Source organism: Furipterus horrens, unplaced genomic scaffold, assembly GCF_987537825.1.
Source record: "Furipterus horrens unplaced genomic scaffold, mFurHor1.1.pri manual_scaffold_10, whole genome shotgun sequence".
NCBI lineage: Eukaryota > Metazoa > Chordata > Mammalia > Chiroptera > Furipteridae > Furipterus > Furipterus horrens.
Window position 1 is genome coordinate 77,231,304 of NW_028327180.1, and position 19,706 is coordinate 77,251,009.

Sequence of the window (19,706 nt, forward strand, 5' to 3'; positions counted from 1 at the left end):
AGGGTGAGGACACATTTCTGATAGGAGGTGAGGGGTCGGGGTGGAAATTAGGGGAGGTGGTTGCAAAAACCAGGAACCAGGGGGAAGCAGCATATTGTGGTGACCAAGAGCCTCAGTCCTGCATTGAGGTAACCTGACCTTGGCCATCCACTCTGCCTTGATCATGTGCCTGCACGTCTGAGAGCCTCAGTTTCCTCATCTGTAAAATGAAGACAATAGTATCTGCTTCACGGGATTTTCAACATTCCACCAGACAGTGCAGGCAGTGTTTAGCTTATGTTTGACAAGTCACTAGTGCTCTGAATGTGAGCTATCATTCTTACTAAACAGGACAACCATTCCAGAAATGTCTACAGTAACACAAACAGCAACTGCTCTCCCTCAGTGACGTGCAGTCTTTCTCCAAAGGTCACAAGTTATGACAGAACAGTCAAGAGCTCTGTCGCCACCCAGGGGGCATGCCCGGGCTGGAGGGCTCCTGTTCTAGGTCTTCTGTCTTTTCTCTTTCCCTAAACCAGCTCATCCACTAACATGGCTTTAGGTGCTGTTCAAACGACTCTTTCCAGACCTTATCCAAGCCCATTCAGCACCTCCATTTGGATATCTCACAGGGAACCCCAAACTCAACACGTCTACAACACACCTTTCCACATAAATTAGATCTTCCTCCAATCTTCTCCATCTCAGCCAATGGCATCTGGTTGCCCAAAGTAAGCAATACCTGGTGGTCATTCTTGACCCCAAACTCTTCTTCATCCTGCCCGCATGCAACCCGTCACCTCCTGGACACCACTCTTCCCCATGTACTCCCCTCCAGCTCCACCAGCACCCCCGAATTCAAAGCCCAGCATCCAATTTGCCTGCCCCAATATCTGCGCCCAGCCCCCATTTACATCCCAGTGGCTTCTCCTTGCTCTCAGAAATTAAAACAAAAACCTAATCTTGGCCTACAAGACCCAGCATCACCTGGCCCCCAGCAAGCTCCCCAGCCTCATCGCCTCTCGTTCCTCTTGTAGGCACAACGGCCTTCCATCCCTCAGGTCCCACTGGTTGGCTGTTTGTCTTTTGTTCTTCATTTGGCTAATGCCTTCTCACCCTTCTGGTCTCAACTTAAATCTCTCTTCCTCAGAAAGGACCTGCCTGAGTTCTCAGATCATTTACAGTCATTCATAGTCCCCAACCAGCTCCCTTATTGTGGCTATTAAAGAATTCTATAAACCATAGTCTCATATCTCCTCCGGTACTAACATGTAAGCTGTACCAGGTCAGGGACAACATCCATCTTGTTCACCACTGCTTTCTCAATGTCTAGTGTCATGTGGAACACAAAATAGGCAACCAGGAAATATTTGTTGAATGAAATATAGTGGAAAGACAGAGCTAGAGGTTCAGGCAGATTTGCCTGTGGGTTCTGCCTTAAACGAAACTTGTATCAGATGAAACATAGAGTTGAGCTCTCCTGGGACTGATCCTCCAAGTGGCCAGTTTCCTGGAGGCGGTAATCCACAGAGTTGTTAGCCACCGACATCTCTCATCTCCATCTATGTAACACCTCAGTTATTATTGTATCTCCCACAGACTAGAAGAACATACAATTTAAAATTTTGCTCCTTTAGCTATTTCTGCTTGAATTACCCCTTTTCCAGCAGGGATGCTGAGATCTTAATAGTATCATTAATATGCCTTCTGAATCGCCTTGAGAAGAATCAGCAAAGTCACTACACATCCGGACTTCCTCACCTCTTCCTGGACTCAGATCAGAGACTTCCTTCTCAGTGAGCCCTTCCCTGGCTTTTTGATCTAAAACATCACTGCCTTCCCCCTACCCCGATATGCAAATCTCCCTTTCCTGTTTTTTCTCCTTGGATCTATACCATATTTCACTTAGCTTGTTTTATGTCTCTATAATCAGCATAAAACTCCTTGAGGGAAAGGATTTTTGTTTTGTTCAGTTTATCCTCAGCCTGCCATTTAACAGGCCCTCAAATATTTGTTGAATGAATGAGCAAACCACCTAAACCTGCTCAGGACCAGAAAAAGTAGATATTCAGGAAAACAGAAGCAGAGTCTATCTTCAGTTCCTTCATTCCCTGTTCCTGCTTTTTCTCCACATTCCAAAACTGATGGGATACCCCTAACTAGACAGGGACTGAAAACACCAAACTATGTCATGGCTTCACTTCCCACGAGGCCAGGAAGGGACTCCCTGCTGCAGCTCTGCTGCCCAGCATAAAGCTCCACTTGCAGGAACACTCAAGAAAGGTTTGGGGAGACTAAGTGAAGGAGCAAATAAATATTAATTAGGTTACAGTCTGAGCTGTTAGAACTAAGAGCACTCCCCATCTCAAGTTTCTTGTTTACATAACCTTCGAGGAGCAGCACAGCTGTCATCCTCACCCCCTGGCTTCCACAACTCCTTCAAGGTGGCTCCTCTGGTTCCTGCCATCACATCTGCATTCTAGCCTTTGGGAACGGAAAAGGAGCAAAAGCATGACTCTTCGGTGCATTATGCCAAAACAGCACGTATCCCTCCTGCTCAAATCCTACTGGTCAGAACTTAGTGATGTGACCATACTGAGCTGAGAGAGAGGCTGGAAATGTGGTAGGCAGCTGGACAGAGGGCTCTGTAATTAAGAAACGGGAGAATGGGGATTGGTAAATTTCCAGCAGCTCACTGAAAACACAACCAAGGGAAAGCACCCTTCTCAGATAGTCATCTTTGCAATGTCACTAGAGAACCACTGTATGCACCGACATCCTCACCTTCGCTATCACAACTTAGTCTAAACGAATCAAATTCACAGAATTTTATGTAGACAGGCAACCAAGGAATGTTTATTATTAAGTAATCTTAACCAACGGTGGGACAGCCCAAACCCCTCTGGGCTCTTCAGCAAAATTAATCTTTCGGGCTGAAGTACAAAGACAGGCAACTATGTTGTGTCTCAAAGAATCTGGTGTGGTGGCCCCATCCCCAAAGCCTGTCCTGCGTTCACAGCAGCTGGGGAGGACAGCGTAGGCTCTCAGCCAGGGCACAAATTCAAACGACCCGGCTCTTAACCCGGCCATCCCTGTGAGCTATGTAACGAAAAGTATGCTTTTTTGGTTATTTTCTCTTGTCAAATGCATCAAAGAAACTGTGTCCTTTCGCTAGGAAAATATTAATAACTGTTATTTTGTTAGGTTCTCTAAGCAATAATTCCAGGAACCTGATTAACTTTGGGGCAAAGTTGTAAAAGTTCAAAGAGAAATGTGTTACAAGTAGTCTAGTTTCTCAAGTTTCCCCCTTTCTTCTCTTATGAGGTGTGTAATAGAGCTCTAATAAAGTGCTGAGCTGGAATCCACTCCATAAAGAATTCTCATTACACAATTTAAAAGATGAATTCTAGAACTCATTCATCCAACAAATATTAGAATGCTTATAAAATATCAAGAACTATTCTATCAGAGGAACACAGGTATGGTCTCAGAGAACTCAAATTCCCATTAGACAGTCTATAAACAAAATAAAGAAACATAATACATATAATGTTAGATGGCCATAAATGTTATGAAGAATTAAAAACTTTTCTTTTTAATGTTCAAGGATTTTTTTTCCTTCTTTTTGAAAGCCTTCTAGATTGATCCCAATTGTTTTTTTTTCTTTTTTAATCACTTTTGTAATCTCATCAAGAGTTGGATAGTTAGGCTTGATGTTAATGTTTTGTAAACGTCTGCCATTCAACAAAATAAGAGATAGCAGAGGACAATGCATTCTTGGGTATACAGTGTTCCCTCACTTATGGCGGGTATTACGTTCTAGACACCCCCGGCAATAGGTGAAAATTCACAAAGTAGGAAGCTTACATTTATTTTAGTATTTATATATATATTAAGGCTTTATAAACCCTTCCCACACACTTAGAAACCATTCCCAGTCCCTTATTAACCTTTCCCACTCCCTTATTAACCTTTTCCACACCTTTATAAACACTAGTTATGTTCTTAAACATATTCTACACTCTTAAACCTACGTGACTTTAACAACATACATATACAGTACCACAAAATCCCGCGATATAGCGAAAAATCCACGATAAATAATTAAATATATTTTTTAAAATCCTGCGATACAGTGAGGCCACGATAAGTGAACCGCGGATATATAGAGGGACTACTGTATATTGCAGAATTTAAGATACACTTTAGAACCAAACAAATTTTCTCCGAGAACCCTTTCAAAAGAAGAGCTATACCTCTACCCATAATTAGCTAAACTTTTGTCAAAGAAAGGAGCAATGCAGAGTGATTACCAGATCAGGTTAGAAGGCCACACACACAAGCGTAGTGGTTAGCCAGTGTATAGTTCTCTGTACTGTTAAAATCTCCGTGTGTATCTCAGGTAGAAGTATTTAAAATGAAACAACAGATGAGGTTTTTATTGGGTGAGGAGAGAGGTAGAGAGTAAGACAAAGCATAAAGCAGCTTTCAAATCCATCCCCAAACTTCAAAAACTGCCTCAGGGAAAGCCCCGCAGGAACTATACACACTTCCACTTGATAGAATACGGATAGTGGAAGAGTGTTAACCAGACTAAATCTCTCTTCTACCTCCCACCCAACATACTTTTAGATGGACACAGGTAAGCAAGCTACCAACAACTCTCCTTTGTATTTTTCCTATAGCCTCATTCCCCTTTATTTAAAATACAACCACAAAAAGTGATTTAGGTCAAAAGACCAGAAGATTTCCCCCCCACAAAAGTCAGTTTATTAAAGATAGGCTTACAAACTCCGCAACAACCAAAACCACAGTAAAATGTTAAATAGGGGGAAAGTTTTAAAAATGCTTCCTTCTTTGAACCATATATAATATATACTATAGAGCTCTGAAAAAGTACTTTTTATAAGCTTGCCCTAGCCTGCTGACACCGATAAATATTTATACAATATCAACTGCATCAAAACTGCTATCCTATGAAATAGCTTCGGCCATCAAGTCTCATGTGCAAAACTGGAGCAGAGGTCATAATTGATCCCCTCATTGCCGAATTATCTACAGCAGTTTGAAAACTAATTATCTTAAATCTGAAAGAAGCCCAACACCTCTCACTGTTCACTAAAATCTTTTGCCAGGAGAAATGTTATTAGAAATATGCTTCTAAAACAGCAAGTGAAGTTGCTACTAAACACCTTACTAAATGCCTTATTCTTGAAATAAAAGGGCACAAGAAGGAACTGATTTGAAGAAACGGATTCCTTTCATGAACTTTTTCTCTAAGGAGAATAAGAGCTTTAATATTTATTATTTTAAGTTAAAATATTTAGTTTGAGTTTTTCTACCTTTCTTGGGGGTAGGGCATGGGTTTTCATCATCCCTTCCTATGTAGAATGAGTTTGCATCTCTAGTATATACAACATACACGTGGTAAAAATGTGCACTTGGTGGGGATGATAAAATAATCTGTGATTTAAAAACTGTTAAAGGAAAAATTAAAAAAAAATAAAGCTAATTCACAATGTGGGTAATCAAGGGTTGATCTACTAAAGGAGCAACAGAAATAATTCCTCTGAATTAAAGAAGTAAAAGAAATGTAACAGATGATAATAAGAACATGAGTTCTTATATGCCAGGCACTGTTCTTAGTACCTTATTTGTATCATTTTTATTTAATCTTCCCCAAATCCTAAGACGTAGGATTTACAGGCACAGAGAGGTTAAGCACAAAGCTAAGGGGTGCAGAGCTAAGAAAGCTCTGAAGCCCAGTATTCAAATGTAGGCAGGCAGCCTCCAGAGCCAGCTCTGCTAAGAGTTGATCTATCTCCCAATCATGGTCTAGGCCTCTCGTTTATAGATGGATCTAAAGAAGGGGATTTAGTGGTTAAACTAAAACAAAACAAATAAACAAATTAAAAAACCCAGACTCTAGATCCAAATCATTTTTCAAAACAAAACAAAACTAGCAAAGAAAAACACATGAACTCTCTTACAAACAGAAGGGGAAAGTATTAATCATTCTGAACAAACCTCATGCTGAGTGGAAAGGCATGGTATTTCCATTTTCTATTGCTAGTGCACAAACATAGATACCACTGCCGGTCACAGCACTAATACTTTTTCCTTTTTATAATTCCACTCAATGAAGCAAGTTAGGTCAAAACAGAGCAAAAGGAAGAGAAAGAAAGAAACCCACACACACATTAAGCAGGTTTTGAGGTTTATTAAAATAAAGTATTAGCGAACAATATGCAAAAACGAAGTTCTTAAGAGTTATGGCTTCAAAAAGCACAATACAGTAAAAACCTAATACATTTTTATAAGTATCAAAAACATAACAGAATGAAAGCATGTTGCTAGACCTTTACTTTCTACAACATAAACAGAAGCAGAACAAGTACAAATAAAAAGCAGGCCTACAGTGCAGCCGTTGGTTTGGTCTTTATCATCTGCATATGAAATATCTTTTTAAGAGAACATGGGCAGGTACATATAAACATCCAGTTTTCATTACAATCTTATCCAATTTTAAAATAAGTGATTTTTAAAATGCAACTTAACCAACAAGGCCAAGAAGAAAACCACTTGCACAACTATATCTTTGAGTGTCTTTACAGTTAAAATGCTTTATGAATGGATCAAAGCAACATCATCTGCAATGGAAAATCTGACTCTAAAAGATTTCTTCTTTTATAAAGAACGTGGGCTTGTTTGGCCTCACTGGAGTTTGGTTATAGTTAATACCAGCGAGCGTTAAGAAGGCACTACCTAATAATGGGGGGGGGGAAATCCACCTGTACACAAAATTCTGAACTTTTTAAAAACAACATCTTCACATAAAACCTTACGGGGCCATAGTATGATGATTTTAACAATTTTGAGAACAGAATTATTTAGACAAGCGCCACACAAACCTTTTTCACTCTGCCATGAATGACAGAAGAATCCTGCTCTGACTGGATCTTTTCAACAAAATGACTCATCACTGGTTTTATAGTAATTGCTACCAGCAAATATTATAGCACAAGCTCTTACTTTTAAAAAATTTAATATGTAAAATCCCTCTTGTGGGTTTTTGTGAACCATCTAATTTTCAGGTAATACTTTAATTATAACATAGTTGTATTTTAGAAGATAAGTTTCCATTATGAATAATCCAATACAACAAAGGCTTGATAAACACTGTTACCTCTTGTAGTCAGGACATGCTGGACCTGAATTGCAATCCAGTGAATTCCAAAGAACTGCCCAAGTTTCTGTGCAGCAGGTAAAACTGTTTATGCAGAAGTTATGCCTTTAACTCTCACTTTCCATACAAGGATCTTCTGTGAGAAGAAAACTTCTTCAAAATCCTACCTGCATCAATGAGGACAATGCTGCTGTTCTGGGAAAAAAACAGGCATCCAACCAGAGATTACCCCCCAAAAGCTACCCTAGTTAATATCTGAGGAGACGCCCCATAAATCAATGCTTAGGAAAACTCACTCCCATAAAAATCACCAAACAGTTCTAAACCACCAGGCTATCTACTGTTAAAAGATCCCTGCTTCTCTAGCAGATGAGTATGAGGAGGAAACACATTTATATTCTTACCCAACAGATTAATGAGGCTTTAAGAAGACAAAGTAGGGCTCCGACTCTGAATAGTTAACAGATGCAAAATCTGTCATCACTGAGAGCTGAATTCAATAATTATTAAAAGATTCTTCCTTCTTCAGGGAGCATAAAAGGTATTAATATATTTGAAGTGGGAAAGTGATTATGATCCAAAGTAATATTAAGCAAACAACTAGAAAAAGTATGGACAAATGGATCTAACCTGGTATGTTAGATACTCTATAACAGAAGCACAACACTTAAACAGGTACTATCGAATTTTTTAGTCTCTCTGCTATTGACAGGATTTGATTTTTTTGTATAAACTTTCTCCTTCAGCAGAACACTATTACTGGGGAACCATTTCCCACAGGTACCCTCAAATACAGAAGGTTTTATAATGTGAGCCCCAGTTCTTGTCTTGACAAAATATATCTCAGATCTGAAGATTTAGTGATCATTTACATCCTAAAAGGACGTCTTACACGCAAATGTGTAAAAAGCATATGGCTACATCCTCTTTCTGTACTGTTAGTTGTAGCTTATTGAACTGTCTAGTGATCTTACAGTGGACCTCACCTCAGAAACCCAGCCAATTCTATTATCACAGTTTTCTTATATAAAAATAAAATATGAAAAATTTTTCATATTCTGATATATATATTTGGCATTTTGATTGATGTCTTTCTTAAATTTTCTCTAAAGAAAAAATGTTGGCCTCAATAGACCAATAACATGCTTCCTAGTTATCATTTCACAACTTAGGTCAGGCAATACCAACCAGACCATAATATCTATTACATAGCAATGAGTCAAACGCACCTCTTACATTCTGTCCCCCCACCCAATTAATACCTTTTTGTTGCTTTAATTCACTACTGAGATAAATTTAGATTCTATTTTTCTTTTCGCGTTTACCCAATTGGTTGTAATTTTATTATTCCCATACTGTCTTTTTAGCTGGTATATATTAATATGTTGTACATGCCATAAAATGTGATTATTTTAGTGATGTTAATGTTTAATAAACCACTGTAGAGATTAAAAACGTAAAACTGTAATTTTCTCAAGTGGTTTCTTTCAGAGATATTTCCTTTTCATTGGTCAGATTTTTACTTAGTTTTAAAAATCTTACTGGCAATTTTTATCTCCTATCCATGGATATGGGGAATCCTGAGGAATAACAGAAGCAGCTACATTGTTTTCCTTTAAAATCCAGGGGTGTGGGATTGAGAACTTTTAGGAACTATAATAGGCTTATACTTCTCCATGAAGTATTGTTATTCAGGAGATAAAGCTCCTTCGAAAAAACAGAAAAGGCCAATCACAGAAAATCCTCGGGACTCTAAAAGCTGTGACGTGAATAAAAACAAGTTGTAATGAACTCAGCTGACATTATCAATAAAATAAGTTTTCCTCAGTTTAAGGCCACTGAAGTTGATTACATGTTATCTGTCATTCAACCTGGGTGGTTTTCTTCCTACGAATTGTTCCAAAGTTGCGCCATGAGCCTGGTAAGGAAAAAAAAAAAAGGAAATAAAAATCGCCCTGTCACTGAGCTAACACTCTCCTGAGGCTGGCACAACTCCAGAGAAGTGGGAATGTGTGTCATGTACAACTTAACACTGAAGCTCAGGTGCCTGTCATAAAGTATCCCTTCACCCAACGAAGGACAGTGGGTGGAAGCCTATGCAGCAGGCACTTAATCTTAAAGAATTAAAACCACCCATTGGCTGCACTTTGTAAAAGCAATAAATAATGTCACAGAGAACAAAAAGAATCATCTTTCCTCAAAAAATGCATTTGCTTCCTCATAAAAGCAAAAGGCAAGGAAGAAAGTCAAGCCAAACTAACATTTTAAACACAAGACTGACACGGCTCCATATACTTAAAAAGGGCACCAAAAAATCAGCTCTTCTGATGGGGAAATTAGGTCACTTTTCTCAAAATAATGGCTCTGTTCTCATGCCATAACTAAGAGTCTGACTGACTGCTCCCTAGAAGGAGATGTTAGGAGTCTTTCATCCATAGCCTTTAAGCATGTTTGATTAAGTGGACATTTTAGCGCTTTCACGTCTTTCCTTTCTGAGGATTATGTTCTGGGTGACTAGCATTCACATAGGAGCTAAAAAAATAAAAATAAAAAAAATTTTATAAAAGGAAAAGACAGACAAGAAAAAAAAAGCATGCATGGTAACTGACAGAACAGTCTGTAATCTTTGATACATGAATGTTTTCAAATCAGCCATCTCAACAACCACTGCTAAGTCAGTTAGGTGTCAGACTAGTAGCTTCATCCTCCGAGCCAGACTGAAAGGGCTCCTATGGCTGCAGTACAAAGACCCTTGCATGGGGAGACTGATGTAAATAAGAGCAATGGATTCAGTACAGGATTTTCCAACATTAACAACATCCATAAAACTGGAATTAAAAAGGCACCTTAAGCTGGAGCTACATAACAGTATCATAATCTAGGCTGAAAATACAACAAAAGCTAGAAAAAGCGTAACTTCCTCTACAACTGTAATCTATAAATTGCCGTGTTTGTTAATACAAAAGGGGTACCAAGGAAGTAAGGATGAGCATCTAAGTCCAAGTCACTTGAATGTGTTTCACAAAAGGTTACATTAAAAACTGTCACCCATCAAAGTGCAAAATAAAAGGTTAATGCAGGTCAAAATTAGAGTTCTTGCCACACTGGCCAGAAGCAGCAAACATAGCTGAACAAGGCCATGCGTGCACTGTCACCAGCTATAAAGTAGTACTTATGACAGGTTCTGAGTAAATGACACAGACTGGAGATCAGCTGTTGGCAATAATTTTTTTAAAAAAAGGTAATGTTATACAAAAGATATATTGAGTAAAGTCACAATACACTGACAAACATTTAGCTGTATTAAATGTAAATTTTATGTCCTCTAGAAAACTATCACTTTGCTTTTACCGAACACTACTTGTTAGAGCAGTGCATAGTGTTCCTTCAAATAGAAGATTTTTTTATAGTTTCTTTTAAGTCCCTACCATATACTTTTACAGAACGTGTTAGACTTTTTAGAAGTTGGTGGGACAAAGAAACTGGTAAAAGTAGAGCTTTTTGAGGACCAAGAGTCAAAGGGAACACTTTTCACTGTATACCCTTTTATACTACTGTAATTTTTCATCATGCGTTGTTTTACACTTTCAAAAACAAGTTGAACAAATCTTTAAAAACTGTTGGGACAATAAGGCAAATAAATGTTTTAGTTTAAGATTAATGCCAAACTTTGGAACTGGGGCACAATAATTTCTCTGCATCTTTCACAACACTTTTGAGAGTTAATCACATGAACATTAATACAAACAAATGTAGATTCATCACAAAATACAAATGTCTTGGTCACAATTATGTAGAAAAAAATAAGATGTTTCCCATGTAAGCTCACAGTATCTGTACTGAAAGTTTCCCTAAAACTAAAACAAGTCCGCTGACAGTGTAGTTGAAAAGAATAATTCTGCACTATGACACGGAAGATATGGGGTTCAGAGGGGAGCCCATCTGAGTGAGGACTTTATCCAGCCACTGGAGAGGCCCATGGAGATGAATCTCAATCCAACATGGGGTGCTGGTAACATCCTGCCGGTGGTATTCTGCTCCCCAGCCCTAAGGAAAAAATGAACAGACATCTCCTTAAACTGTCAACCCGCTGAAACCAATTTTAACATACTAACAAAAAGATACTTTAACAGTAGACATATGCAAAACGTACACAGAAAAATCACAAAACCAATCTTAGCTTTCACCATGGAGTTAAAAGCAACACAATAACTGCATTATTGAAAGATATATGAACTTTTAATAAATAACACAGAATTCCCTTAATAGAGATCCTTGAAGCAAGCTGTTTCAGGTTTTTTTAAAATTTTTTGAAGCGTAACATCTCATAATTTAAAAATTAACATTTCTGCAGTGAGATACATTCTCACTTAATGGGATAAATAAAAACTACAGATAGCCTCATATAAGTTCACAACAGATTTTGTTAGCAACTTCTTTTTTTTGTTTCCAAGTTTTGGGGTTTTTTTTTTTTTTTAATATAAGGCACTATATATAGGTCTGATCAATGCATACAAGCGTAATATAAGCAGCAATTACATATCAATTATCCTTTAAAATGGGAAATTACTGGGATAAATTGAGCTAGAACAATTTATCCTAAAACTCCAGACAAAAGTTAAAGTTTTTTTCACTCTAATTTGCTTGGAGTTATCAACTCTCTGCTTTACTGTTTACAGTAGTCCTGGGCCAGGAAAATTAGGCTGGGGAGCAGGGAGGGGGCGTAGGGTGGGGGGACAGAGTGGGGATGGCGGAGAAAAGATTAAATATGCAAAGGTCATGTTTCTATAGAAGGGAGGGAATGACTACCTTCAAGACTACTGATAAACTAATGTTTATGACAAACCTATGACAAAGCAGCACAGAAGCTAACACCCACACAGAGCATGTGACAGTTGCTCTTCTTGGGCTAAATCCATAAGGATCAATTGGATATAGTACAGTTTGCTTAAACGTATCACTAAAATTCTTTCCAAATTTTGCTCATGAACCACCATCTTTGAAATGCCAATAAAATCTGGCCAAGAGCAAATGATAATTTTGAAAATTTCTTTAAATTTTGCAAAGCTTCAATAACAGACCTTAGATAGAAGGAAAATAATTTTAGTATCCTAAAGAATCTTTTAAGTCACTCTAATAATGGGATCTAATGATAATTGAAATTACTAAAGCTAAGAAACTAAAAGAAATTTTAATATTAAATGCTCTCTACATGTTTAGTCTTCAACTTAAATTCTTTATAAACTCAGCCCTTATTCAACATCAAAACTAGTAACATGCATTTTGTAAAATATGGTTTATAAAATAAAATCTTAGACCTATCATATGGTTGAAGTTATATAGAGTCAAGATTTCATTTAAAAATCTATTAAATCAGGTTAAAAGTAATTAACACCTTTCATTTAATGGCTTTTTAAAATTATATCCTACAGACATGTAGTATACATATTTACAGTGACTCATATTAAGCTACAGGTCACAACTTACTGACCTTGACAAAACTCATTCGAATTGTACACATTTTGGTGAGCTCATATACTGCCTCAAACCCATGGTTGACAGACTGAGCCAGAAGCTGCGCAAACTCTTGATTGTTGAAAATTTTGAGGCTGCAGCTGCTTGGAATCTTACACACAGTGGTAGGATGAAAGCCGTGATGGAAGTTGCAGTTCCTACTCTGTACAAATATGCTGCTGTCACTGAGACACTCTGCATACACCTCTCCACCGACATAGTACAGATGAACACCTTAAAAAGACAGGCATTACAAGTGTCAACAATGCAGTACAGTGAAACCAAAGAGGCCGCATGAGGTGCAACCAAGAACAGCCTCTGATCTGCAGCCAACTCCCCCCAGTCTTTAGACAGAAGGTACCACTAGATGGCCTTACACGGCCAGATAATAAAGAAGTTAGTGTCTACCTAATCCAAATTGTTTTCAACTAACTAAAACTTAAGACTCAAGCTAGCAGCATATTAGGTTATCAGTTCTTAGGGTTATTTCCTTTTCCAACAATCATCACTCATCTCTTATGAGAAAGCAATGGCAAAAACACAAAAGTACTTTATGATGAGCCCTTTCAAAGGGATGCTTGGTACTGTCAACTACCCTGCATAGTCATTTGGCAAAGAGTTTTGCACTTCTTTTGCCAATGGAAGGAAGAGCAACATTTAAAAAACCCTATGGCACATATGTAAATTCAGGTCACAAAAAGGAGCCTTTAAATGGCAGATTTTACTTTCCTTTAAAAAAATGTTTTTGGTATTTAAAATATATACAAATAAATATGAATACAATTACAATATTACAAATTCAAATTACACACCTAAAGCTTAAGTTGTTCCCAATTTTCTACTACTGGAAACAGTGCTAAAAGACCATCCTTGTACATATATACCTCTGCACACGCAAGTTACAGGCTTGTATGAGGCTGTGACATTAAAATCTTTTTTTCTGAGCAAATAAAAATGACCCATAGAAGAAAGGGTCCTAAAACTATACATACTGACTCTCGAGGTCAAGAATTCATCAAGCAGATTTCTCTTGAAATACTCTAGTAAGAAAAGCAATGCATAGAATTGAGGCACTTCTCTCAAACTGGATTTCTTACCTGTAACCCTTCTCTTCCAACATAATGGAAATTCCTACATGTCGTCTTAACCCAAAATACTCCATAAATATCATAGTCATAAAATTCTAAGCCTTCAACAGCACTCAAATATTCCACAAATACTTGTTATGCATTTACTATGAGCCAGGCAGTTTTAGCTGAAGATGTTCTAAACACAGCAAATTTCTATAAAGTTCATATTCCAGTCAGAAAGATATTTAAAAAACAAACATAGGTAATATGCTTTCAGATCCTTAAGAACTATGAAAAAAGCAAACAGGATAAGGAGAAGAGAACTGATTATGTCTTTACTGTAACACCTGCAACCTGAGGGCAGAGACTATGTCCTACGCTGTGTGTGCCCCGGCATCTTACACAACGCATGGTACACAGCAAGCACAGCAAAATTCAAGGGGATGTACGGACATGACAAAATTACCTTTTCCAATATGTCGTCTAGTGTTTTCAATGGTCGAGTTACGATTAACGTTTGACAACAACCCCAAGCAGAATCTACTTTTGTTATTTGAAGGGTCTGTGAATCCATCTACTAACACACTAGTAGAAGATGCATGAAAAGCTTCTCCAACACGATTGTTTAATTCATAGTAAACAATTGAACACCAATGTTTGGGCTCTTCATAAGCAACAGGCTGAACATCTGTGAACAAACCAAACAGAAAAAATGTTTAACACATAATTATCAGAAACTCCAGATTTTTTATGTGTTTCTCTTTAACCCAACCCAAGCACTAAATGAAAAAGAAAATATTCAGATATTTCACTTAGTCTCACTGTCCTTCCTAGTTTTGAGTCCGTATCCAAAAAATAAACTCCAAAATACTGTGAATGATGATTTTTAAAATTATATAAGTACAATAGGCAATATTACATTTCAAATTGCTTTTCTAGCAAAATCTAATCCAGGTTTAAGTTTGAGATGACAAACTTGTTTCAGCATCCTAAAAGACTTAACTATACCAAGTATCTATAAAATTATACTAAACACAAATCTGAACTAAGAAAATGAAGTGAGACTCTCAGCAAAAGACCCTTTAGAACAGAGGGGGACTTTTTCAACCTGATAAAGAACATTTACAAAAAAACCTATAGCTAGCTCGCATCATACTGAAAGGTGAAAACTAGATTTGCTGCTAAGACTTGTAGTAACAAGGCAAGGATGTTCTCACCACTCCGTTTCAACACTGTACTGAAATCCTAGCTAATGCACTAAGACAAGAAAAAATAAAAATAAAGGGTGTGTGAATTGGAAAAGAAGAAATAAAACTGTCTTTTTTTCATAAATGACATGACTGTCTACACAGAAAATCTGAAAGGATTGCCAAAAACAAACAAACAAACAAACAAAAGCCCTCCTGGAATTAATAAGCAGTTAGAGCAAGGTTGCAAGATGCAAGGTTAATATACAAAAGTCCAATTATTTTCCTGTATACTAGCAATGAATAGTGACATTTGACATTAAAAAGTCATTACCACTTACATTAGCATTCAAAAATTAAATAGGTAGAAATCAAACAAAAATAGGTAAAAATCTTTGAAAAAACTATAATACTCTAATGAAAGAAATCAAAGAAGAACTAAATAAGTGGCTATTCCATATTTATAAACATGAAGCTTCAATATTATCAAGATGGCAGTTCTTCCCAACATGATCTATTGATTCAATGCAAACCAAAATCCCAGAAAATCATTTTGTGGATATCAACAAACTGATCCTAAAGTTTATATGGAGAGGCAAAAGACCCAGAATAGCATACACAATACTGAATAACAAAATCAGAAACTGACAATACCCAACTCAAAGACTTACTATACAGTTACAGCAATCAAGACAGTACGGTACTGACAAAAGAATAAACAAAGAGAGCAAAAGAATAGAAGAGAGAACCCAGAAACAGACCTACATAAATATAATTAACTGATCTTTAATGAAAGACCAAGGACAATAATGGAGAAAAGATAGTCTTTTCAAAAAATGATAGAACTGACATTTACATGCAAAATAATTAATCTTGATACAGACCTTACACCCTTCACCAAAATCACCTCAAAATGGATTACAGACCAAAGTGTAAAAAGCAAAACTATAAGACTTCTAAAAGATAACACAGGAGAAAATCTAGATGACCCTGAACAAGATGATGAATCTTTAGGTTCACCAAGACATGATCCATGAAAGAAATAATCAATAAGCTGGACTTCATTAAAAACTTCTGCTATGCAAAAGACAGTGTCAAAGGAATAAGGCAAACCACAAACTGGTAGAAAATACTTGCAAAAGACATATCTGACAGAGAACTATTATCCAAAATATACAAGAACTCTTAAAACTCAACAAGACAATGAACAACCCAATTAAAAAGTAGGCCTAAGACATGAATAGACACCTTACCAAAGAAGATATATACATGGCAAATAAACATATAAAAAGATGCTCCATGACTTCCAGTCAAGATGGTGGCATAGGTGAACATGGCTCGCCTCCTCGCACAACAACATCAAAATTACAACTAAAATATAGAACAACCATCATCAGAACAGTCAGAAATAGTTGAATGGGAGTTTGACAACTACAGAATCAAAGAAACCATATCCAACCAGACTGGTAGGAGGGGCACAGACGCAGAACAGGCTGGTCCCACATCCACGTGTGGTGGATAAAAATTCAGGACAGATATCTCGGGAATGAGGAGTCCCAGCCCCACAGCCCAGGGTTACAGTACCAAGAAGTTAAGCCCCCATAACTTCTGGCTGCAAAACCCAGTGGGGACTGAGTCAGTGGAAGAAACTTCTGAAGTCCCAGGCAGTTCCTCTTAAAGAACCAAACACAGACTTAATCAGACTCACCCCCTCTGAGCTCTTGCACCAGGGTAGCAGCTTGAAAGACACCAGTGCTATATTGAGAGAAACTGAAGTGTCTGGAATCAAGGCAAGCAAAAGCCATTGTTGCTTTTCTGAACCCTGCACCCCAAAAGCCACAGAGCTGGGAGGCTGGTGCCATATCCGAGACTCCATGAGCTTGGCAAACACTGTTTGTCCCACCCTGGAGATCCCCTGAGACTCCATCCCATCCAACTTATGGATCCACCCAAGTTGCTTTTCTATATGAATGGCTGGTCTTGGCTAATGCTTCACAACTTCCCAAATCCTCTCGAACAAGCAAAGGCCAGCCCCAGTGAGCTCCTAACCCCCCATACTTCTTGCTAAAGGGCCCCAGTCTCAGCACTAGCAGCAGCCTGCCTAGATTCACAGCTTGGCTTGACCTGGGAATCTCCAAGCCCAGCACAAGCAGCAGCCATCTCAGATTGCTTCATAGCTCAGGCAGGGTGCTCTGGGAAAAACACAGGTGGGGACTGACCTTGGCCTGCACCACCAGGGAAACCCCAGTGCCTGTGCACCCTGTGGAGAGCTACAGACCACGTTAGAGCACCACCACTCTACCCCTGCACAGCTGATCCTCCACGGAGGGCAGAGATTGGTGGTCAGTGGTCACAGCCAGTCCTTGCAGCTGACTGGCCTGGGTAAATCCCTCCCATTGACCTGCCAACAGTAATCAAAGCTCAACTACAAGAGGAGGGTGTTCTCAACCTAACAAAGGGCACATCTCAAGTACACCCAGCTTGAGTGAAAAGGGAGTCTGTGCCACTGGACCCTACAGGACACCTACTACTTACTACAGGCCACGCTACGAAGACCGGGAGTCATAGGAGCTTTACCTAATACATAGAAACAAACACAGGGAGTCTGCCAAAATAAGAAGACAAAGAAACGTGGCCCAAATAAAGAACAGATCAAAACTCCAGAAAAAGAACTAAACAAAATGGAGATAAGCAATCTATCAGATGCAGAGCTCAAAACACTGGTTTTAAGAATGGTGAAGGAACTTAGTGAGGACCTCAACAGCATAAAAAAGATCTGGTAAAAAATGAAGAATACACAGATTAAAATAAAGAACAATTTACAGGGAAACAACAGTAGAGTGGAAGAAGCCAAAAATCAAATCAATGATTTGGAACATAAGGAAGCAAAAAACATACAATAAGAACAACAAGAAAAAAGAACCCAAGAAAAATGAAGATAGTGTAATAAGAAACCTCTGAGACAACTTCAAACGATCCAACATTCACATCATAGGGGTGCCAAAAGGAGAAGAGAAAGAGCAAGAAACTGGAAATCTATTTAAAAAAATAATGAAAGACAACGTCTCTAATTTGGTGAAGGAAATAGACAAAATAGACATGCAAGTCCAGGAAGCACAGAGTCCCAAACAAGGTGGATGCAAAGAGGCCCACTCCAAGACACATCATAATTAAAATGATAAAGACTAAAGATGAAAAGAGAATCTTAAAAGCAGTGAGAGAAAAGCAGTTAATCACCTTTAGGGGAACTCCCACAAGACTGTCAACTAACTTCTCAAAAGAAACTTTGCAGGCTAGAAGCAATTGGCAAGGAATATTCAAAATCATGAAAAGCAGGGACCTAAAGCCAAGATTGCTCTACCCAGCAAAGCTATCATTTAGAATTAAAGGGCAGATAAAGAGCTTCAGGGACCAGAAAAAACTAAAGGAGTTCATCACCACAAAACCATTATTTCATGAAATATTAAAGGGACTTCTTTAAGAAGATCAAAACTACAGATAATAAAGTGGCAATAAATACATATTTATCAATAATTGAATCTAAAACACAAACTAAGCAAACAAGAAGAACAAAGAAAGGGTTACGGATATGGAGAGCATTTTGATGGCTGCCAGATGAGAGGGTGAGAGGGGGGTGTGGGCGAATGGGTGAAGAGGTGAGGGGATTAAGAAGTACAGACAGGTAGTTACAGAATAGCCATGGACATGTAAAGTGCATTATAGGAAATGGAATAGCCAAAGTATCTAAGCATGACCCATGGGCATGAACAATGGTGGGGGGATTTCCTGAGGAGGGGGGTGCTTGGGTGGAGGGAGGCAAAGGGGGAAAAACTGGGACAACCGTAATAGCATAATCAATAAAATATAATTTTTTAATAAGATACTCCACATTGTATGTCATCAAGAAAGTGAAAATTAAAATAACAATGAGATACCACTGCCACTCATAAGAATGGCAAAATCCAAAACGCTGACAACACCACATGCTGGAGAGGATGTGGAGCAATATGAACTCTTATTCATTGCTGGTGGGAAGGTACAATTATATAGACACTTTGGAACAGTTTGACGGTTTCTTATGAAACTAAGCATGCCTCTAGCATACAATGCAACTAATATGCTCCTTGGTATTTTGTGTGAAAACTATGTTCATACAAAAACCTGCACAATGTTTACAACAGCTTTATTTATAATCACCAAAACTTGGAAACAACCAAGATGTCCTTCAGTAGGTGAATAAATAAATAAACTACGGTATATACAGACAATGGAATATTATTTAGGACTAAAAAAAATGAACTATCAAGCCATGAAAAGACATGGGGTAAATTTAAATGCAAATTACTAACTGAAAGAAGCCAATCTGAAAAAGCTACATACTGTATGATTCCAATGATATGACATTCTGGAAAAGGCAAAACTATGGAGACAATAAAGACTGATGGTTACCAGGGCTTAGGAAGGAGGGAAGGATGAACAGGCAGAGGACAGAGGATGTTTAGGGCAGATAAAACTATTCTGTATGGTACTACTGTATAACGGTAGATACATGTCATTATTCATTTGTCACAACCCACAGAATGTACAACAGCAAGAATGAACCCTAATCTAAATTATGGATTTCAGGTGATAACAGTCAGTGCAGGTTCACTGATTGTTAATAAATGTTCCACTGTGGTGCAGGATGCTGGTAGTGGGAGAGGCTGTGTATTTGTGGAGGCAGGAGGTATGTGGGAACTCTGTATTTTCTGCTCAAATTTGCTATGAACG

At 38.1% G+C, this 19,706-nt stretch overlaps 1 protein-coding gene across 1 annotated transcript in view; it reads right to left on the minus strand.

Moving 5' to 3' along the window:
* Positions 1-7,595: 7,595 nt before the first annotated feature.
* The window catches only part of SMAD5 (SMAD family member 5), a 47,887-nt gene continuing 35,776 nt past the window's right edge, over positions 7,596-19,706 (minus strand). Inside the window, exons 5-7 of the mRNA XM_090288285.1 lie at positions 14,216-14,437; positions 12,657-12,913; positions 7,596-11,212 (exon numbers count right to left, since the gene is read on the minus strand). Coding sequence (XP_090144411.1) covers positions 11,069-11,212; positions 12,657-12,913; positions 14,216-14,437 — 623 coding nt within the window. The 3' untranslated portion in view covers positions 7,596-11,068. The remainder of the gene's footprint in view (positions 11,213-12,656; positions 12,914-14,215; positions 14,438-19,706) is intronic.